The 23,155-nt window shown below is 41.4% G+C and overlaps 2 protein-coding genes across 4 annotated transcripts in view; both read left to right on the top strand.

The window, feature by feature from the left end:
• LOC308310090 (retinoic acid receptor RXR-alpha-A) overlaps window positions 1–9,042 on the top strand; it is a gene marked incomplete at its 5' end in the record, with an annotated part of 32,994 nt that extends 23,952 nt beyond the window's left edge. For 2 of the 3 annotated variants that reach the window (XM_080756180.1, XM_080756181.1), the window contains 3 exons: window positions 1,816–1,907; window positions 2,635–2,740; window positions 3,644–9,042. In XM_080756180.1, coding sequence (XP_080612306.1) covers window positions 1,816–1,907; window positions 2,635–2,740; window positions 3,644–3,791 — 346 coding nt within the window. In that variant the 3' untranslated portion in view covers window positions 3,792–9,042. The remainder of the gene's footprint in view (window positions 1–1,815; window positions 1,908–2,634; window positions 2,741–3,643) is intronic. The other variant, XR_013963457.1, reaches the window with a different exon arrangement.
• A 3,670-nt stretch (window positions 9,043–12,712) lies between these two features.
• On the top strand, window positions 12,713–23,155 carry wdr5 (WD repeat domain 5). The gene is made up of 14 exons (XM_080755770.1): window positions 12,713–12,878; window positions 14,210–14,319; window positions 14,488–14,596; window positions 14,958–15,031; window positions 15,117–15,206; window positions 16,028–16,117; window positions 16,259–16,342; window positions 16,533–16,588; window positions 17,180–17,226; window positions 17,386–17,461; window positions 19,252–19,285; window positions 19,848–19,922; window positions 20,052–20,139; window positions 20,632–23,155. Exons 2-14 carry the CDS (start codon window positions 14,242–14,244, stop codon window positions 20,730–20,732), a joined length of 1,002 nt encoding a protein of 333 aa, XP_080611896.1. The 5' UTR covers window positions 12,713–12,878; window positions 14,210–14,241; the 3' UTR covers window positions 20,733–23,155.

Raw genomic sequence — 23,155 nt, 5'->3', positions numbered from 1 at the left:
ATTACATCTCCATATTAACTTGAGGCGGGTGCATTAAGATGCTGGACACTGATAATGTTTCTTTATCTACTCGTCTGCCCCTCTCTGCTCCTTACAAATGAAGAGCCCTGGTTAACTTATATACACTTGAGCCTCTTTTTCCTTCCCCCCCCCCCCCCCCCCCCCTCCATTGTTCCTCGGGGCAAATTGAATTAGAACGAACTAGAGTTCCTGTTGGACTTTACTCTCTGCGAGAGAAAGAAAGGGAGGGTAGAGAATGGGCGCAGGGAGAACGAAGGGGAGAGAAAGGCCTGATTTATTCTCGAACCGCTTTGTTGAAAGTAACAGATTTCCCGGGGCCATGCGATGAGATGCAATGCGGCGCCGCCGCCGACGCGATACAGCGTGAAAATCACCTGTGTTCGACATGCTACGGAGGAGTGTAATACCACATTTTCCGTGTCCCCCCCCCACGATGAAATCCACAAACTCGCGACACGTCGCAATGTAGCGGGGCTTGTAGATTGTGGACACGGGCGCGAGACTATGGCGCGGAACACTGAGCTTAACCCATTCTGAACGGGAACCCATTTTGGTGCCGGCATCATGTTATGCTTTAGCTATTGAAAAATAGCAGATCTACAAGCTCATAGCGCGCCACCGAGTGGCGCGCTACGAGCTTGTAGGTCTGCTATTTTTGAAAAATCGAAGAGCGACTGACATTTTTAGAATCTGATCTCGGGTCAGAATGGGTTAATCAGACCAGTGTGTGTGTGTCCAGTGGAAACCTCGTATGAATCTGATCTCGGGTCAGAAATGGGTTAAAAACAACTCCGAGTGTGGGCGCCGAGCCCGAGTCAAAGAGGGGTGAGAAGTTCAACTGACTCCGGGATCTCCCTCCACAATGACGTCACCCACTTGAAATGGAAGTGTCGGCGTCGGGTTACAAATTGTTGCTCATTCGGTTTCCTTTTTATAAAAAAAATAAAACCCCATCCACTCAACGTAATTGTCAGTGTAAACATTTCCAGTGATTTAGCCCGTCTGGACGGGGATTGTGTTTCATATTATTCTGAATAGACACGGGTCAAAATGGTGTTTGGAAATAATGAGGGTGTTTGTTTTAGCGTGCTATGGATTTGTGGCAAAGGCAGAGAGACCTCTGACTTGGGCTTGGTCACAATTAAATTGAGTGGAAAGAAATATGAATACAATCTCAGAGATGTGAACACAGTGTTTATAATGTGATATTTCGGTATTTGACATGGCTGTGGGAGGAACTGTCAACATGATGTGTGTAATAACTTGTTGAGTTGCTCATTATTGCTTCAAAGCTACAAATTATCATTGTAAAAATAATTTGACTAGTCTTGGCTTTTTTTCCACCGTGCTGAGATGAGCAGGAGGAATGAAAATAAAAGCATCAACTAAATAGATAATGACAAATTATAGGCTAGCATTCATTCAAGGGAATAAAAGGAAATCGATAAAAAAAAAACGTCAACTATGGATTCCGGCCCAACGTCGACGCTATTTAAAACTCTGGGTGGGAACCCCTTTTGGTGTTTTAAACATTATGTTATATTTTACCTATTGAAAAATAGCAGATCTACAAGCTCATAGCGTGCCACCGAGTGGCGCGCTATGAACTTTTTTTGAAAAATCGTTAAAATGTGCCTCAAATCTTTCAGAAACTTGTCATGATTTAGAAAACGTTTTTTTTTTTTTTTTTTTTTGACGTCAGGCCTGAATGGGTTAATAACATCTGATATTGAATTACACCTACAGTATGTGTAACGGGAATAACAAATGTATTTTCTAATTTTTTGCGCTTAGAGTGCTCACCGAGCTCGTGTCCAAGATGAGAGACATGCAGATGGACAAGACGGAACTGGGATGCCTTCGAGCTATCGTTCTCTTCAACCCAGGTAGCTCCTGTTGCCCCGGCACCCTTTCTTCTGTTGCCCCTGCACCCTTTCTTCTGTTGCCCCTGCACCCTTTCTTCTGTTGCCCCTGCACCCTTTCTTCTGTTGCCCCTGCACCCTTTCTTCTGTTGCCCCTGCACCCTTTCTTCTGTTGCCCCTGCACCCTTTCTTCTGTTGCCCCTGCACCCTTTCTTCCTTCTGTTGCCCCTGCACCCTTTCTTCTGTTGCCCCTGCACCCTTTCTTCCTTCTGTTGCCCCTGCACCCTTTCTTCTGTTGCCCCTGCACCCTTTCTTCTGTTGCCCCTGCACCCTTTCTTCTGTTGCCCCGGCACCCTTTCTTCTGTTGCCCCTGCACCCTTTCTTCTGTTGCCCCGGCACCCTTTCTTCTGTTGCCCCGGCACCCTTTCTTCTGTTGCCCCTGCACCCTTTCTTCTGTTCTTCAGGCACATTTAGCGATGCTAGGACGAGCTGACAACGTCCGTTGCCAACTCGCCGCCCGTCTCAAATGTAATATAACTGTTCTGTTCTGTTCTGTTCTGTTCTGTTCTGCTCTGCTCTGCTCTGCTCTGCTCTGCTCTGCTCTGCTCTGTTCTGTTCTGTTCTGTTCTGTTCTGTTCGATCAACCGTCCTTAGATCAGCGAGCAACAATAATTCCTTTGATTGATAAAAACCTGTGATTGTGACAAATAAAGCTGATTGTGTTCTGATGATTCTGGTGTGCCTTCCGCAGACTCCAAAGGTCTGTCCAATCCAGGCGAGGTGGAGGCACTGAGGGAGAAGGTATACGCATCTCTGGAGGCCTACTGCAAACAGAAATACCCCGAGCAGCCTGGCAGGTATATGATGCTGCATGTCAACTGGAGCTATAGCTATAGGGCTGTTTTCTGGATTTCATCCATTTACAAAAACAAACTTTGATCATTTAATTAACAAAGTAATCAATCCCTATTATTATAAATAAAAATGACAGTGCAACACATTGTGAGTTGGTAGATATTTTCACAATGTTTGCACGACACTGTCCGATGAAATATAACGCTTAATTATTTCAATATACGCACGCACGCACACACAAACATATATATAATATATAATAACTCATGCCTCTTGATTATTTGATTAATCGAAAAAAGTAATTGATAAGAAAACAATCGATGGTCACTCTCCCGAACTGGAACACAGTGTGAACTCTTGGCATGGAATTTAATTTCACCATCACATTTTTAAGTTGTGCTGCCCAATTTTGTTAGATATAATCTTTCACTGGATAGTCTCTTTCACAAACTTCACAACTTCTCTAAACGCAAGTTGCACCAGTCATCAGAAATGTATTTTGCCATAGTGTACAAAAACAGTATATCTACTTAATGTATCTGCAGACATGATCTTATTTGGGATATTTATTGTTTCAGCCGTTTATTATATAGAATCTTATGTTATTTCTTTGTGGTACATTGTGGTATCGCAATGCTTCAAAAGGCTATTGTGTGCAATTTTTGATGAGCAAAGAAAAAACTAAATTACAATATTTAAACTAAAACTATACGCACTGCATATGGAACCTCTGTCTCATTCCTCGCAGATGTTGGAAAAACAGTAGGGATACTGTACTTGCATTGTACCATTTTCTCTCGTCATGTCATTCTCATTCATCTTGTCTCTTGTCAAGAGAATATAACGCTGAGTTCATTCTCTCTTCTGCTGCCCCCCCCCCTCCGTGTTGTGTTGTGTTGTGGCAGGTTTGCCAAGCTGTTGCTGCGGTTACCGGCGCTGCGTTCTATTGGTCTAAAGTGCCTGGAGCACTTGTTCTTTTTCAAGCTCATCGGAGACACGCCCATCGACACGTTCCTCATGGAGATGCTGGAGGCGCCCCATCAAATGACATAATGGCGGGAGGGGGCTATATAGGCCCTTCTTCTTTCCCCTCCCGTCCCGCCACCTTCCCTTCTGATAAAATAACCCCCCCCCCCCCCCCACCATCGCCCCTGGGTGGATGTGGAGTCACCGTGGATGTGAAGGTGGTTGAATCCCCCCCCCCCCCCCCCGCTCCATGCGAAAGAGACTGATCAAAACGGAGAAACGCAGGGGAGGGGGGGGGGGGGGGGGGGGGCTTTGATGAGTTTCGAAAATGAAATCCCATCATGGTCTAGACTATGGGTCTGTTTTATACCTTGTACAAATATATAAATAAGAAATATATATATATGAAATGTCTTGAGACAAAACGAGTGACAACATTGGACTGAAATGAGGACGGACTGAGGATACAAGAATTGTATTGAGCCATTGTTTTTGGTCGTTGCTTTTTTTCTTTTATATTGTTTTTTCTTTTTTTTTCATTATAGTCAATCCACAAGCACGCAGTCACACGACGTCGTGAGCTTGTAGATCGGCTATCTTTTTGGGTGCTCGACACACCACCGGCGTGCAACAAAGTATGAATGGGGCTTATGGGGCTCTGCTTGTGCAGGTGTAGTTTCAAACACCGCTGACGATGTCATCGGATGCTCAGTGTTGGGGAAGAAGGGGGGTCGGACGATGGAGGGGGACTTGTTGTGTGACAAGAGGCCTGGCCTGCTTGGTTCCGGTCCGCTTTGGGCCTCGCGCCCGATCCCTCAGAACCTTCAGGACTAACGTGACGCTTGGAAAGAATGAACTCTTTCTGCGTTCAGCTACGGGACAACGTGGGCATCAACGGGTCAGGTCCCGCTCTGTCAGTTTTGGAGGTGGAACGCCTGGATATAGATATTCGGACGTGGTAAGTGGGGTTAAGAATCGGGACTTGCGGGCGCTCAACTCAGGTCTCTACTCAAATCCAATGACAAGTTAAACCACGTCTCTCTCTCTCTCTCTCTCTCTCTTACCGACACTGCGTAACAATTGGAGACGATGGGAGAAGAAGACGTAACGTTATAGTCCCTGGAATCGGCCCTTCAGAACGGAACGCGTTGACCGAGCGGAGTCGGGAGAGCTTAAATTGGGACCAATCTGCGCACATCAGAGAATGGTAGCCCTGGGTAGAAGGACGTTATGCCTCTGGACTGTATCCCCCCCCCCCCTGTTTAGTGTTGTTACATCCTCAGCCTCACAATAGCTGTATGCTACGGGAACATCACTGTGTGCTCTGAGAGGATACGATATGTGTGGCCGAGGCGTGCAGAAAACTCCTTGAAACGTCGAGGGTTGGGATTTAGCTCCAAGACGACAGCAGCACCTCAGGGGGGAACCGTCGTATAGGACCAAAGCAAAGTTCTTCTTGAAGTGATGCCATATCTTTTACTCCCGTTCCCCTGGGCCTCCTCTCTGAGCATCCCTTTGCATCCCTGTCTTACACACCAACACACACACCCTTAAGGTCCCCTGCACACTGCTGCGTTTTTTTAGCAGCGTTTTTTTTCCCGTTGGTTTTTCCGAAAAGCGCAGCCAGTGTGTAACCACCTTTTACCGTATGTCCCTCTTTCTTGCGAAGCGTCAGACCCATTATCACTTCCCCACTCGGTCACCCCACATGGCACCTTGCAGTTGGAACCTAGCTTTAGAGCCACCTCCTGTCCTATACCTGTACAGGAAGTTACAACCGTACGCAGTATTGATGGTGTTTTTTGTTTCGTTTTCGTTTTGTTTCTTTTTTCACAACAATTCGCAATTACCTCCTTTAAAAAACCATCCCTCAGACTTTTTGTTTTTTAAGTTCTTTGACACGCTTCCTCCTCAGAACAGTGCGTGGGAAGAAGTGCTTGTTTGTTTTGCAGCGAGAGCCATTGTTTTTATTCGATTTTTGATTGTCTTTGTCTTTGTGTGTTTACTTGGCACTTAACCTCATGACAGTGGAGCCAGGTTCCTTCACAGAGAGGCGATGTCGCTGTACCCTCTGGGGGTACTTTCCCCCCCGGGAGTACCGCGCGGCGCGGTCACTCAGCGCCTCTCTGCACTTCTCTGGACAAACGAGTGTCATTGGAGTCAAAGTGAAATGTTGAAATAGTGTTTCTGTTGTGTATAAATATGCTACACGCCCATCTTTCTGCTTCTTTTCTGCTGCAAGACTATGCACCAAGCGCATTTCCAAAGATTGTCTCATGGAACGGTCATGTTTTTATAGTATAAGGCTATGGCTTAAACGGCACTGACTTCAATAAGGACTGAAGCAGTGTTTGTGAGATATGGGTCCTATGCGGTGGTGGAAAAAGTACTCAATTGTTTTGCTTAAGTATAAAAAGTACCAATAGTGCAATTTAGAACTACTTCGTTACAAGTCAAAGTTACGGAATTGAACATGTACTTGAGTAAAAGTACAAAAGTATCGGCATCAAAATGTGCCTAAAGCACTAAAAGTAAAAGTATTCATAATGCAGAATGACACATTTCACAAATTCCAAATGTGTAGAAAATCTATTGAAAATAGCCGATCTACAATCTCAACGCGACGCATTGTGAGCTTGTAGATCGGCTGTTTTCAAATGGCCGAAATGTATATAAGGTTGAAGTGGTTAATGTATGTTTTCTAATCCAAATTAAAATCGCCAAAGTAACTAGTGACTAAAGTTTTCAAATAATTGTAGTGGAGTAAAAGTACAAATTGTGGCTCTGAGATGTAGTGGAGTAGAAGTAAAAGTACTGGAAATTGGAAATACTCAAGTAAAGTACGAACACCTCAAAATTGTACTTAAGTACAGTACTTAAGTACAGTACTTGTTTATTTTCCCACCACAATGTGATTTCTTCCTTTACGGGAGGCAGGACTACCTTAGACCTTTTTATTGAGATGTTTGATGGGAATTGGTGTCCATTTGTGTATCAATGCCTTACTGCTGTAGACATGGGGGGGGAAAGCTCCTGAAATAGCCGATCTACAAGCTCAACGCGACGCATTGTGAGCTTTTAGACCGGCTATTTTTAAATGGCCCGAAAACATTGTCTCCTGTTTCTAGATTGTTCAGCACATTAGTGCAATATTCCAGAAAATAATCTGTAACCTCAGGCATTACCAATATCATTTCCCTCTTAATTATTTTAAGGGTTCTCAATTAATTTGTAGTATAACGCCCTATTATACCATGGTATCGGATAGTGCAAAATTGATACCATAACATCTTCATGATCAAAACAATGCTCTGAGCTCTTAATACCCCCACCCCCCGTAAAGGAATGAATGATGTACCAGTCGCATTATATAATGTGTGTTCTTCAATCTCGGGAGAAGTTTCAATGGCACACGGTCCTCGACATAAAACGTTGTTCTCAATGAAGATCTATGTTGTCAAATAAAATGTAAAGACCATGCTTCATCCATCTGTGAAGCTGTAGATTCCCTGATGTTTCCTCCTCATTGGAAGACTAAAGGTTCTAGGACCAGGTTCTGAATGCCAATGTTGAGAGGGTGAGCTAGACTTTAGGTGGGATTGTATAAGATTAGTTGTGAGAGAGAGAGAGAGAGAGAGAGAGAGAGAGAGAGAGAGAGAGAGAGAGAGAGAGAGAGAGAGAGAGAGTGAGGAGTCTTATGGCCCAGAGAGAATTATTGGGATCCGTGGCCGCTATGGAAGAGCTGAGACTGCCCCCTTGTGTGGGGCAGTCGCAGTACCGCAGTACTACTTGAATTTTATACAAGTATTTAATCAGACAAAAAAGGCACTTTTTTCCATCAATGCTAGTATTCCTCTTGGTCAGACACAACCTCACTGTTTTGTGCATTATTAAGATTGAAAGAAAATATAAAAATAAAAAAAAAGCAATCTCAATCAATATGAACTATTGGCTTGTTGTTGAATGAATACAGCTCATCAGTTTCAGTGAGGTGGCCTGTTATGTAATGAGGAGTTGTTTTTGGACTATCCAGGTGAAAGTATTGACTGCCAGGTTGAGCTCAGTTTACACTATTTATATTCTGGGATAATGATGCTTATGTATTCGTAAAACAAACAAAAGAAGAAAAAAATAATTTCAACCTAAGCACTATAGGGTAGAGGGAAGTATTATTATTTTTCAGATTAGCCTCAAACGTTCTCCTGTTCTCTTGCGTCTAATGTATCATTACACCGAGCCCTGTCGGTTTACAGTGATTGGAGAGAAGACCCTTTAGTATCTTAAAGCTCAATTCATACACTGCCGTGCGTGGAATTGAACACAAGCCATAAGCAAATGCAAATCTCTAATGCAGGACATGGACAGAATGGTATTATTTGGCGATCACCTGTCCTAGATATAGTGAATACTATATTATATCATGAGGGAGACATCTTTCAGACCAAACTTGTTCTAAACAAACAGGTGAGACATCATTGTGCTATTCAACTCAGTGTGTTGTGGTGTTTTCCAAAGAAAATGTCATGAGGGGAATTTTTGGTTTACATTTGTTTTCATTTTGTTTTTGCATTTTGACTTTCTAAGGAGCTAAACTCAATCAACCAGCAGCATCACAGCATCTTTAAACTGAAAAGAACCAGCTCTGAGCAATGTGTGGGACCTAAAAAAGAACCGTAGCAAGCATAAAAACACAAAAAAAGGACACAAAAAAAGAAGACGAAGAAAAAAGCAAAAGGTTAATAGACTTTAAGCCCTCCAAAATGTATTTGTTGCTTGGCTATATTGTATCATGTTTAAAATGTAATCAGGAAAAGCTAAGCTTGTGACACAATCACTGCTTTCTTTGTTGCATAGACAGTTGTCTGGGGAAAAAAGAAAAAGGAAAAAAAAAAACCTTCAGAAAAGATCTATTTTTGTACAAAGTTAATTTTATCCCTTGCTAATATGTACTCTGTTCTTTCTCATTTCCTTCAGTGGGCTGTTGTACACATTGTGGAAAAAAGAAAAAAAAAAGTTGATTTGAAAAGGCAAGGAGACAAAAATCTGATTTTTGGAATGAAATTGTGAGGGTGGAAAGCCTGGAACTTGCCTCCTTTGCCCCTTTTCAACCTATTGCTAAAAGAAGGGACTGTCCTCTTTCATTATATTTTGGTCTATTTTTAAGGAGATGGAATTTCCTTATCTGTTCTTTGTGGGTTTCTCTGATGTTCTATCTTTCATGGACAGAAAAAAACGTTATTAAAAAAAAATCTTAAAAGTTAATTGTGTCATCTGGTGATTAGTATTGATTGTCTGCGCTAGGCCGGACGGCCCAAGACTGCTATGTTTTCGGCCCCGTCCGTCCGTCTGTGAACAGCTAATTGAATTATTACTACATTATCCTCTTCAGTTCAGACCTATTTAAACGTTGGCTTGAAAATGAAATAAAAATAAATAAATCTGAATGAAGTTATCTTTAATTACATTATTATAAGTAATACTATTAGAGTTGTACTATTACTCGAACGAAAATAAAAGCTTGGGGGGGGGGGGGGGGGGGGGGGGAGATGCAATGCAAATGAAAGACATACTGTGTATCCCTATTCCCTGACATAATTTTATAGCTAAACGGACAGAATTCTATTTTATTTGAATGATGAAACCCAGCTGCCATTAATAGTTGGAAATGGAAATGGAAATTGCGGAAATGGAAATTGCGGAAATTGTAATTGCGGAAATTGCGGAAATGGTGGAAATGGAAATTGCGGAAATGCGGAAATGGAAATTGCGGAAATTGCGGAAATTGCGGAAATTGCGGAAATGGTGGAAATGGAAATTGCGGAAATTGCGGAAATGGAAATTGAGGAAATTGCTGAAATGGACATTGCGGAAATTGCGGAAATGGTAATTGCGGAAATTGCTCTTCAGTTATAGCTATCTATTTTCAGGTAGATTGTTTTATTTTACTCAGTCAGCCATATCACTACTCATTTTTCATTCATGAAAAAGGTCATAGCTATGGGTAATCTATTTTCAGGCAAATTGTGTTTATTGTATTTTATTTTACTCAGCCATAACAATTTATTTTCTGTTAACCAACTTGCTGGCTGGCAGGCAGGCAGACAGCTACTCATAGACAGGCAGACAGACAGACAGCTACTCATGGAGAATTGGACAGGCAGTCAGACAGCTACTCATAGACAGGCAGACAGACAGCTACTCATGGAGAATTGGACAGGCAGGCAGACAGCTACTCATGGACAATTGGACAGGCAGGAAGGCAGACAGCTACTCATAGACAGACAGACAGCTACTCATGGACAATTGGACAGGCAGGAAGGCAGACAGCTACTCATAGACAGACAGACAGCTACTCATAGACAATTGGGCAGGCAGGCAGACAGCTACTCATAGATAGTATGCACCCCGTTTACACTGAGCATGTGCAAACCTCCCGCAGGAGACCGGGCCGCACCTCCGTGCACCTTCCTCTTTATTTTTCCTAGGATTGATTGATTGATTGATTTATTAACAATTTGAAGAATTACAGTACATTTCAAGCACAACTCAATACAAAAACAGTTGATGGACGACACCATAGATAGAGAATGCATTGGGCGTTTAAGTTAAATAACTCATAAACTACAAAACATTTCAAAATAAAAAAGTTCCAGCATGTGTCTCCACAGTAAGCTGAATAATAAAAAGTGTGAATGGAGTTTCTAGGTGAAAGTGATTTTTGACGTGCCAATGTCGGCCATTGAGCCCCATTGTAAATTTGAAAGCACTATATTTCTAAAACTATGACACATTTCAAAGATTCCTTTTCAGGCAAACATGTCCACCCTAAAATGAACCTAAGTAGGCTAGAATGGGGTTGCTAGGTGTAAAGTATGTAGGACTAGTAGCATGCCAAAGTTTGTGTATATATATAATGTATAGTTTCATTATAGATATTCCACTGTTACTTTCTTAGCTTACGCATGTTTCATGATAAATGTTTTTATGTGATGTATTCCCATGCTTTTTTGTTCTTGCTTAATGTAAATCGCTCTGGATTAAGAGCGTCTGCTAAATGCCTAAATTGTAAATTGTAAATTGTGCTATTGCTAAAGCATTACACTTGTTTACAATAGGGCCCACCATTTTCAATTCATCAAAACATTTAGAGACATATACGAATATGCACAACTATATAGTCAAAAGGAAATCATCATAGGAGGTAAAAAGGGAAAAGAAACATAATAGTGAGGGGTGGGTGGGGGATTCAGATGTTTGCAGCCGTCCGGTCCGTAGGTGCAGTTTTGAAGGAGTCAAGGGATTTGCATGTCTTAATGACTGTTGGTAGGGCGTTCCACATTTTGGTGGCATAGGAGCGAAATTAATTTAGTCCCTTGTTTGTGCCGAATCTGGGTTGCACATGGTTTGTTGAACTCCCTCTGGTGTTGTGGATGTGGACTACATGTTGTCTCAGTAAGACAGCCCTCTCCCTATCCACAAGGAGGAGCAGTGCACCAAAACATTATGGGAATTGTAGTCCAGGAAAGAAGTGAGCCCAGTGTCCATGACATCATGATACTGGGCTCAGGAAAGTGTTCTAAATCTTCTAAACATTTATAATTCGCAAAAAAGGGTGAAGTGTCCCTTCAAGTCCAAAAATCTGAACTAACCCCATATGGCCACTAGATGGTGCAGCCTATTTACTTTGCTTGGTCTTTCTCAGCTCATCACCTTGAGCAAGAATGCCAGGTCAAATGTTGACTGATACTCAGTGGTGGAAAGTAACTAAGTACTTTTACTTAAGTACTGTACTTAAGTACTTGACAGTTTTCAAATAAGCCTCATAGTGGCGCTACAACAGGCCAAGTTGCGTCTCTCTCTCACACACACACACACACACAAACCCAAACAAACAAGTTTAAATTACTCCTAAACATCACACACTCCTCCTGGTGTAGACCTGCACTTTTTCTAGTTAATTTCTGCATCTCTTAGGGCCCATTTAACCATATAATGCATTTGGATGGCAAAAATGGCAGATCTGCAAGTTCAGTGTCTTGAATGAGATGTGCTGTGAGTTTGCACACACGCACACACACACGCACACACACACACACACACACACTGTTACATTCCCTTAGATGTTATTATTATTATTAAAGGATGCAACACGGCTGGCAAGTGAACTGTACAGAGTATTAAAAAGATAGAGACTGAACTGGGGGGACCCATACCTTCAGCTAGTAGGGTTGAAAAAGTCTATGGTTGAAATGATAACCAGTTTGTCCTTTCATACTTGCCGTTGCCTCTTAAAGCAACACGCATGCGCAGAACACTGTTACCGTTCCCCGCCTTTGCTTTCTGTAGAATTTAGAACCCATACGGTGGAGAGGTGCTGGCCCTGTGCTAGCCCTGTGAATGGTCTATGGTTGCTAAGCAACCGCAGACACGTTCATACCATAGCCATGGTTCTCATGTGCCACAAAATAAAATAAAATAAAATAAAATAAAATAAAATAAAATAAAATAAAATAAAATAAAATAAAATAAAATAAAATAAAATAAAATAAAATAAAATAAAATAAAATAAAATAAAATAAAATAAAATAAAATAAAATAAAATAATCATTGTAATACAATCATCAGTGAACATGCAGCCAGTGGTTGCATGACAGCCAACTAGCCACTCACATAATTGTATGTAGTGTTTACAGTGTATAAGAAGTGTACTATGTATTATGTCTATAACATATTTTTATTTTCTGTTTTTCTCAACTCCTTTTGTCTTGTTTTTGTTTGTTTATGTATTTATGGACATATTCTATTGATAATTATTTCTTTAAAGATTTTATTTCAATAGTATGTACTGTATAATATATGTAATGTAATAGTATTTCTTTGTCAAAATAAGACAATTAATAAACATATATGTTAATTTAAAAAAGAACGCTACTGTCCCTCCCATAGAGTAAGGTCCCTCCGGGCTATGGGAATATATGGTTTCCACCGTATTCCTGCTGCAGAGAGAGAGGAGGAATACACGGAATACACACATACATGGCTGAATTGTCGTGGCTCAGTCTACATTTTATCAGTCTGTCGGAAGAATAAAACATAAAGTAAAGCATTCTCTTCTCTCTACCTAAAAGGAACAACAGCGTCTGTTGACCGAGCGACTGTCTGCACCAACGTGCTGTGAGTGTTTCCACAAACCATCGTTTAATTCTGTGTTTGAATGGCGGCCCGTGCCGCGATGATATACAAGTAGCTATGCTGCTAGCTAGCTCCTTTAGCGTCAAACACAGCCGATCTACAAGCTCAACGGCGCGTGGCGGTGTGACGCGTCGTGAGCTTGTAGATCGGCTATTTTCGGCGAGCGACACCCCGCCACGACGAAGTATATACCTCGTGGTTTATGGTTCAAAAATGCATTTTATTTTCCACATTTCTGTATTTGATTAAACCGTTACGACCATTTAATTATTAATCTAATAGTTATATGTAATATCTTAATTATGAATCATTATTATGAGTCTTAATTCAGAAAACCTCGCCTTTCATGTTTTCTCTTCATCTTTCTTTCTTTTTTGTTGTTGTTGCATATTTACCAGTCCTGTTTTGCATAATGTTTTCGATATAACTACCATATTCTAAGGACTTTACAATGTGGTCAAATGAAGTAACATTATGCCATCGATGTATTGATTTTGATTATGGCTCATTCACGTGAATCAATCAAGTTATGATGTTGAGATAGTTGTGAGTGAGTGACTCGAGATCATAATGATTTGCTATCATGGCGTAAACGAAATGAGTGGTAGGAATATTCAGTGCCATTGATCATTTAACCCAGTGGTTCTCAAGCAGTGGTCCGGTGACCACCAGTGATCCTTGAGGGGGTTCCAGGTGGTCCCCGGCTATATGATGGGAGAGTTGGTAACCAAATGTAGTCGGTCTTGGACTCTTATCGATCTTTTAACTTTTGAGTATTACATTACATTACAAGATGTCTGCACAATTAGAGAAAGTAAAATCATTGTTATTTTGATCAACGTTTGCCTGTTGTCTCCTATGGTACCAACATCAATACAGCATGGAATTGTGGACAAAACCTTATCCAGCGATAACATCATCTTTAGTTTTTGTTCTGCAAGTCTAAATCTCATCAGGTCCCGTGGCTCAAATAATAAATGGACCTTGGTATGACATGACAAAGGTTGGAAAACCACTGATTTAACCCAGTGGTTCTTTGCATCGGCAGTGCCTACTATATCGAACACACCCAGTGTATCAGAGTGCAACACACCTCCTTTTTATATTAAACAACATTGCAAATTCAAAGGGTGAGCGCTTTACAGTCTCAAAACAGGCTGAAGTTGAACCATGGCTACTCAAAGAGACACCGTACCCAGTACCCTGCAGAGTGCAAGACACCCTTCTCTAATGGAGAGAATGGATATTTGCAACTCTGAATCATGTTCTAATTATTAATCACTGTGTTGTTTGTCCCTTTCTCTTGCTCAAAGTGGCACACGGCAAGCCATTCCCATTTCCTAACATGGCAACGGAGGATAAGAAACCAGAGACTGACACAAAACCTCCAAATACATCATCAGCCTCTGCCAGTCAGTCCAAGGTATGGATTAGTTTACTAGTCTTTTCCACGTTTCTTCCCCCCCCCCCCCCCCCCTGCATGTACACCTATAGCTTTCCTTCATTGAAAAAGAGATGCTAACCTGTGAACTTTGAGCTTGTGATCATTGTATGGCTGCTATTCAAAGTTCCAAATGTTCTTCTTTTCCAGTCTGCACCAGCCAAGCCCAACTACAGCCTGAAGTTTACATTGGCAGGCCACACCAAAGCGGTCTCATCGGTGAAATTCAGCCCAAGTGGAGAATGGCTCGCCACCTCATGTGAGTTAATCTGTCGCTGTACATTCACCATAGGTGTTTGTAGCCCAATCCAAATAACACAGCAGCTGCAACTTTTCTTCTGAGTTTTGGGACTTGATACCATGATCATTTTACACCAACTGTTACTGCAATTCTTTTTGATTGAGTACTTTAACAATGGCCTTTTTTTCCTCATTCAAGGAAGACTTTAATGTAACATCAGGGAAGATATTGGCAAAAATATTCACATACTTTTCTTTGTTTTGCAATACAAGTGTACATCTTTTAAATGTATGCTATTTAGCAAAAAAGATCCAGCGGTACCTACTGTAGTCTTATGTGCAACATTATGCTTAAATATCCTGATATAATGTCTTTACAGCTGCTGACAAGCTCATCAAAATTTGGGGAGCCTATGACGGCAAGTTCGAAAAGACCATATCTGGACACAAACTTGTAAGTTCCAATCGATCGTCGTCGTTTAATTTGATCCCGGGGATCAGTAAAGTGAAGTTGAATCTAACTATCTAATCGTCCACAGGGCATTTCCGACGTGGCCTGGTCCTCTGACTCCAACCTGCTGGTGTCGGCATCGGACGACAAGACTCTGAAAATCTGGGACGTCAGCTCGGTAGGATCATGGATATTTTAAAATAAAAATGGATGCCTCATTGGCCGCTGTAGTTCATCTGAGCGACGTGTCTCCAATGAGTCGAGCGGAAGTGCTGAAGGCACGCTGCGTCGCTGCCCAAGTGTCGTCACTCATGCCACGACTCCATGTCACTCAACTGGCCAATCACAGCGCGTCTTTTCCGGGACTTATGTTACGCACGCGGAAGCTTGACAAGATTCCAGCTCATGCTTCCGCTGTGCTTCGCAAGGAATCTCGGGGGGGGGGGGGGAAATGTGCCTTCAATTTTGATACGCGCCCCATGGGTAGGATGGCAAGGGATTTAAGCATTATGTCATACTTTAGCTATTGAAAAATAGCAGATCTACAAGCTTGAGCTTGTAGATCTGCTATTTTTGAAAAATCGTGAAAATGTGGCACAAATCTATATATTCTTTCAGAGCGAACGTTTTTAACTCAAATCTTTGCTTCTGGGGGTGGGGGGTCCCTGGAACAACATATTTGCAGATGTGGGTTGGCGGCCAAGTACATTTTTGGGGGTCCTTGACATCAAGAAAAGCCTGGGGACCAATAACAATGCAGAGGCGCGTCGCTCAAAATTTGGTGACGTCCGTGTTCTCCGCTCACTAGCTTTGTGTTTGCCTTTTTATGGCTCATATCTTATTATATTACAGTATGAGAAGTCATGTCTCATACAATCATCTCACTCGTTTCTTTAAAGGTACATTTATTTGTAGCCGTAAAGAAAACATTCTCATTACGTTTTCAAGGCTCCTTTTTTTTGTTTTACTTTGTATTTATTTATAATCCTTTTGTTCCAGGGTAAATGCTTAAAGACTTTGAAAGGGCACAGCAACTACGTTTTCTGCTGCAACTTCAATCCCCAGTCCAATCTTATCGTGTCAGGATCGGTAAGTTCAGAACTGCTGTTAACACCCATGTTCTTCATGAAAAGGATGGCAAATTGTCCGTTCCAGTCATGTTGAGGCATGTCCTTGATATAAATTGTGCTGCCAGATAGTGATGTCCATTTGTTTTTGTACCTTGTATAGTTTGACGAGAGTGTAAGGATATGGGACGTCAAGACTGGAAAATGTTTGAAGACATTGCCAGCCCACTCGGACCCAGTGTCTGCTGTAAGTCTCTTATTTTAATTACTTTATTTTTTTTGTCTTGATATCACTGTCGACTCCAAATGTAAATAAAAAGGCTCTTTGATATGATTATGCCCCAACCCTAACGCCTCATTCCAGCACAGTTCAAATTGTGTATCCGATGAGTGAAAGGTTTACTTTTATTAAGTTATGACTTTATTTTGGCTTATAGGTTCATTTTAACAGAGACGGATCTCTCATTGTATCCAGTAGCTACGATGGCCTTTGGTAAGAATATATAACTATTTATCTCTCTCACTCTCTCTCTGTGAATGACAACTTTAGTTTAATCACCCTTAGACACTATTTTGGTACTAGAACACTCGCATGAGCTGTGCCATTCTTGTGTGTTGGTGATTCATTGTGCACTGATGTGGGAGAAACCAGCAAAGCAATAGAGTCTGAATAGATTGAGCTACACATTGTGGCCATACACACCGGTGGAGCACCAGGGTTGCTTACACTGACACCGTGTGCTCTTGGTATTCTAATGATTTAAGAAATAAGAAAGGCATACACATATTTCAAACCCTCGATTGGGCAGGTGCTGAGCGAAAAAGAATACTAAAGAAAATTAACCCATTTTGCGCCTGAAAAGGGAACCTGAAAGTGTTTTATTGTTGCAAGGCTTTGCCTTTGCTACAGAATAACAAAGAGCTCTTGTCTTGTTGTAGTAAATACATGGTCATTATTTGGAATCGACGTATAATAATGTATATCGATATATATCGTAACGTGGCCTCTGTATTGTGGTGCGTAACTGCATATCTATTGTATCGGTTTGAAAACTAATGTTCGATGATGATTCTTATTTTGCAGCCGGATCTGGGATACTGCATCGGGACAGTGTTTAAAAACACTCATCGGTAAGTTTCTACAGCTTGCTGCTGCTATTCATGCATGTATGGCTATTTATAGTTAATTAGGCTGCGACAACAAAGCAATAATTGTGGCGCACCGCTTGCAGTTGGTTGCTACAATATTCATCTCTAGCCCTTTCGTCCCAACTTTTCTGTTCATGCCAGATGATGACAATCCACCTGTGTCGTTTGTCAAGTTTTCACCTAATGGCAAATATATCCTTGCTGCAACATTGGACAAGTGAGTATTGCCTAAAATTGAATGTTCTCACTGCCACACCCAGTCCAATTGGCACGGTGGCACAGTCGGTAGTGCTGTCGCCTCACAGCTAGAAGATCCTGGGTTCGATTCCCGCTGGGGACGCTGTGGGTGCTGGGGGCGTGTTCTCTCCTCCGCGTCATCGGTGTCCATACCCGAGGCGGGGTTGGCGAAAGGGCCTTTCTGTGTGGAGTTTGCGTGTTCTCCCAGTGTCCCCTAGGGTACGACCCTCACAAAAAAACATGCAGTAATCCTGGTCTCTAAACTACCTCCCCCTGGCCAGCCGGGGCGCCTGATAGATGGGAAAGGAACTGGTTGGAATAACGTGTTCCTTCCACACGCTACGTCCGGCCGGTGAAACTCCCCCCTGTCAGGTGAAAAGAAGCAGCATGAGGTCAGTCCGCTGCCCCCCTAGGTTGGCAGAGGAAGTGTAGTGCCCAGGATTACATTACATAATTGACACTGGGTGAAAAAAATGGGTTGCAAAATTGTGGGATACAAAATTGAAAGAAAAAAAGAAAAAAAAGAACTTGCTTCCAGGTTGGGTGACCGACTACTTCCAGACGTGTCAGGGAGTTCTCAGATCGCTAAGTATTTCATGCTACACAAGTCTCTTTTTTAAATCATTCTCATTCGGCCGTCATATCTTTGTCATTTTAACTATAAGATTGATCTAGACTCCCGTGATAACTGTATATGCGCGAGACCGACTCAGGACGCTATTGATTGTCATATAATTCTCTATTTCTCTGTAGCAGTATGTGAAAAGCGAGACAGGATGCTAATGATTTTCATTAAATATTTCTCTCTGTCTGTCTCTCTTTCCGCACATGCACATGCACAGAGAGCGAGTGTGAAACTCTTATCATAACGGTTGCGTTGCTGCGTAGCATGATTCTGACGCTGTTTTAGTAACATATTCAAGTGAGATGTGTTGGTTTTATAGACTATATTTAACAGCAATATTAATATAGCTACCAAAATGTATGACACCTGAATAAAGAAATAAAGGTGTAAAGCCTATATTGATATGCATCTATCGATCACCCAGGTTGGGTGAAGGCTGTAGTAAAGTCTGAAAGGAAATGCATCGACTTTTAGACATCAAAGAGTTATTTTTTATTTTATTTTTCTCCCTTTTGTAGTGTCCGGGAAAAAAGTTTTTGTTTTTGTGATTGAGCATTAATGTGAAATTATGTAAACAAAGGTAACCAACCAAATGTGTTTCAAATTGTGCTTCCCGTGTCAAGGTCTTTCTATCTGTTACTATGTGATCACCTCAGTAGCACGACAGGCATGCATAACTTATCCCTTCACAACTAATTGAATTCATACTTTAGCGTTATCTATACAGGATGCATCTTCTTATGCTGTCAGAAGGAGGCATATAGATACATGTACACTAGCCTCTGACTGTAGTTCCATTTTCCAGAAGGTGGCATTCCTGTTCTCCTGTTCCGGGCCATTTTCTCCTGGCTTAATGTGATAAAGTGACAGATTTGAAACTGGAAACATGTTGTGTTGTGCTCTGCATGATGAGCCAATCAAATGATGCTATGAGAAACTGGCCCACAACAGGAATGCCACCTTCTGTAAAAGGGATCTACAGTTATGCATGCACAGAACATATTCACTTGGTGCCTCTTTACATCTGTTTAACCAGTTTAACCTACTATAATCGATGCATAATCAAATCAAATAGTTTTCTCTCTCTCTCTCTCTCTCTCTCTCTCTCTCTCTCTCTCTCTCTCTCTCTCTCTCTCTCTCTCCAGCACTCTAAAGCTGTGGGACTACAGCAAAGGAAAGGTAATTGTTGTACTACTTAAAGTTAGAATATCAAATGTTGTACAGTATATACATATTTTATTTTGTTAACTTTAAATAAATCGTTCACCCAATAAATGACTATTTTCTGTCGTGTACTTAGTGATGTCTTGAATACAAGGACGTTGGTAAAAAAAACATTCCTTTACGGTGAATGAAGAACATACTTATATATAATATATATATTCACCTCCGGTTCAAATTGTGACATGCACGAGCAAGGAACGATTATATTCTATACACCACAGCTGTATAGAAGTTTATATTGGCTCAATGGTAAAATTGATAGAACTTGCGCAAAGGAACCGGCTTCAAATCGAGGGTAGAAGAGGACGGTTATTGCAGCGTGAATGAATGTTTTACAAACACAAATTCTCCTTGTGTTCAAGACATAAGTAAACGGTGTGTGTGTGTGTGTGTGTGTGTGTGTGTGTGTTTTTTTTTTTACTGAATACCGGATGAAGATGTTTGTTAAGGGATAGTTGTTCTTTTGCATTGTATGATTTGCACTGTGTGACATTTTGTCATTCCTTTCCCACTTTAGTGCTTGAAAACCTACAGTGGCCACAAAAACGAGAAGTATTGTATATTTGCAAATTTCTCAGTCACAGGTGGAAAGGTAAGGGCTTCCAGTTGTCCTGTCTGTTGTGTATTCATGAATACTTCATTGAGGAAATAAAGACCAGCTTTGTTTTAGTGAGTTTATGAATGTCAACAGTACATTAATAACAGCCATTATGTTTTTCAGTGGATTGTCTCGGGATCAGAGGATAATATGGTTTATATCTGGAACCTACAAACCAAGGAGATTGTGCAGAAACTCCAGGGCCACACAGGTAAAAACAAAAAACCTACACTTATGCTGAAATGTGTCTTCTAATATGTTTCTACGTGTGGTGCTCAAACACTTTCATGTCAAGGACCCCCAGAATTATCTGTATTTGGCTGCGGACCCCCATCTGAAAATATGTTGTTCCAGGGACTTCCCAGAAGCAAAGATTTTAGTGAATTAAATTGTTCACGCCGAAAGAATATATATTCAAAGATGTGCGCCACATTTAAACGATTTTTTCAAAAATAGCAGACCTACAAGCTCGTAGTGTGCCACTCGGTGGCGCGCTATGAGCTTGTAGATCTGCTAAAGCACAACATAATGCTAACACCAAAAGGGGTTCCCTTCCCGCCCAGAATGGGTTAAGGCACCTTTTGTCTCAGCGTAACATACAATTACATCAAATTGTATGGACACAAAATTGAAGCTTTTATGAGGATCTCTTTGGGAAATCGCCATGGACTGCATTTTCACGGTTATTTCCTGTTCTTCGCAGATGTGGTTATATCCACTGCCTGCCACCCCACAGAGAACATCATTGCATCTGCAGCATTAGAAAACGACAAAACCATCAAATTGTGGAAAAGCGACTGCTAAGCCCCTTGGATATCTGGGCTACTCTTACTTTATTTTATATATAAATGTTTTTGTAAGAGAAATGGCCCTTTTTTTTTTTTCTTTTGTTCTTTTGTGGTGCTCATTCTAGAATGAAGAAGACCCCGAGGAATGGATTCCTATTGGCTAAATCTGCCACTACTCAGTCAAGACCTTCACCATCACAGCCACACACCAGCCAACTTTACACAAACTCTGACTTGTGGGATCTACATTATCTAAGCCTTATGTTCAATATATGAGCTGGATTCTCTTTTTGTTTCAACGAAATAACTGGTTCACTACGGAAGCCCTGGGGTGGACATTCGCAGACCAAAACTACACCGAGGGCAGTGAAGGGGCTGCAGTCGGACCAGGAGCTAGAGCCGGCTGTTTCGTAGCTCAAAGGTTCCCGGATCGAACCCCCGGGCTCCTCCCGGTCGCACGTCATTGTGTCCTTGAGCAAGACGTTGACTTGGACCCCCTAACTGTTCCCGATGAGCAGATTGGTACATTTAGTGCAGCTAATTTCCTTGTTTTGTTGTTGTTTTTTTTCTCCATTTGAGCACACGTGTGTTCGACCCTCCGCTGCTCACTCTGCTCATGCCAAGAGCTGGGGAGGGTGGAAACTAGTCTACCATGCATGCATTTAAATTAATAATACAAGGGCGTAAATTAACGAAGACGTCATAAATTACACTAACATGAGGGAATGCTGTGTGTTTGTGTCCATTCCGGTGCTCTTTAGTTCACCATAGTGCGAGGTTATTACAGTATGAATCTCCCGTATGTAACATTGCTTCTTCAAGTCTTGCAGTGTTTTGTAGTCCAGATGTTATGTCGTGTTGCGCTGGTTCTACGCATCAATTTATTTCATTATTTAAAAAAGCAAGGCGTCCTCTGGACTTTAGTATGGAATAATCACTGTCCCACAACGCATTTACACACCAGAGGATGAACTCTCATCAAATTCTAACTTGCCAAAACGATTAGCTGTAGTTATGCGGACTGTACGGTCTTGAGTTCATATTTTCCATCCACATTTTAATTAAATTGGCTGTCAGGCTTTTGGATGATTTAAAATGTTTTTCTTTTTTTTTAAATTATATATACTTTTGTCATTGTATATGTAATATTTTAACACTTAACAAAACCAATTTGACCAGGAGTTCAGTTGTGAAGCAAAAGATCCCAGAGGGTCATTCATTCTTTCTTTTGCTGCAGTAACTTTTTCTTTTCTTCCTATTTTAGGTTTTGTTTAGGATTGAAGTCACTCAGATGTTACTGTGTGCCATAATTATATCGCCATGTCAGTTAACTACTAAACCTGGCAAGATTTATACTGTATGTTTATTTTTCTTGTACAGTGTTAATATGTAATGCGCCGATGTCAACAGGACAGAGGTCACATTGGGAGGAATATTCAAGCTGAGGGAAATTAGAGAGGGATATTAATGCCAAAATTTAAATTTCTAAAAAGGTTTGATCAATTGTATTCACTCTACTTAACTTGCCGGGGTTGAAGAAGGCCTTAGCACAAATTTCGCCATGCAGCTAATTTTCATACCTTTCAGTATATATGCCCATAGGAACATGACGTGGCTTGTTATGGCTTCAACTTGGCCAGTTTAATGTTTTATCAGTGGCAAAAAGGCGAACGTTTTGTACTTTGCATTTTGTACATTGTGTTTTGTGATTTGTTAGATGAATAGTTCAAGCTGTCTTTCTGCTCTTTGTTGTTGGCCTGTCTAGAAGTGGTTCTCAAACAGTTTTCATGTCAAGGACCCCATAATTAATGTATTTGACTGCGAACCCCCCCCCCCCCCCCCCCCCCCCCATCTAAAACGATTTTGTACCAGGAAGATACTAGATTTGTGGTGTTCAAAACTTCAAATGTAATCAACTTTTTTTTCCACTTAAGATTTTGTAGCAAAGGCCTTGTGCACACACCTACAAGGACAGGTTCGTGGGAGCCGGCAACCAAATGCGAATCATGAGAAGAAAAGGGTCCCGCACACTGTCTTCACGTACAGAGCAGTAGTTTTATTCAGATGACAACGTTTCAGGTATCCTTCTCGGATACCTGATGAAGGTACTGAGTGAAAACTACTGCTCTAAGTGAAGACGGTGCAGTGCGGGACCCTGTTCTTCTCACTTCTCAAGATTTAAAAAAAAAAGCAAGTAAGGCTAAAGTGGTTAAACTGGTTTTGATCCTATATCACCCAGGGTTTCCAATCCAGTGGTCCAGGGACCCCACTTTGAGAACCACTGGTCTTATCTCACAGCTCCTATCCTGCATACAACGCTGGCCGCCATGACCATAATCTGCATTTACTCAACCAGCATTTTGTGGTATATGTTGGAATCTTAGAAGGTTGGAATTCACCAGCTCTTGACTTGTGACATAATAAATAAACATTTTGTAA

The sequence above is a fragment of the Protomyctophum bolini genome (assembly GCF_963924005.1).
Source record: "Protomyctophum bolini genome assembly, chromosome: 22".
In the NCBI taxonomy this organism is placed as follows: Eukaryota; Metazoa; Chordata; class Actinopteri; order Myctophiformes; family Myctophidae; genus Protomyctophum; species Protomyctophum bolini.
The sequence above is the reverse complement of the archived record's forward strand: the minus strand, read 5'-3'. Positions and strand labels throughout refer to the sequence as shown.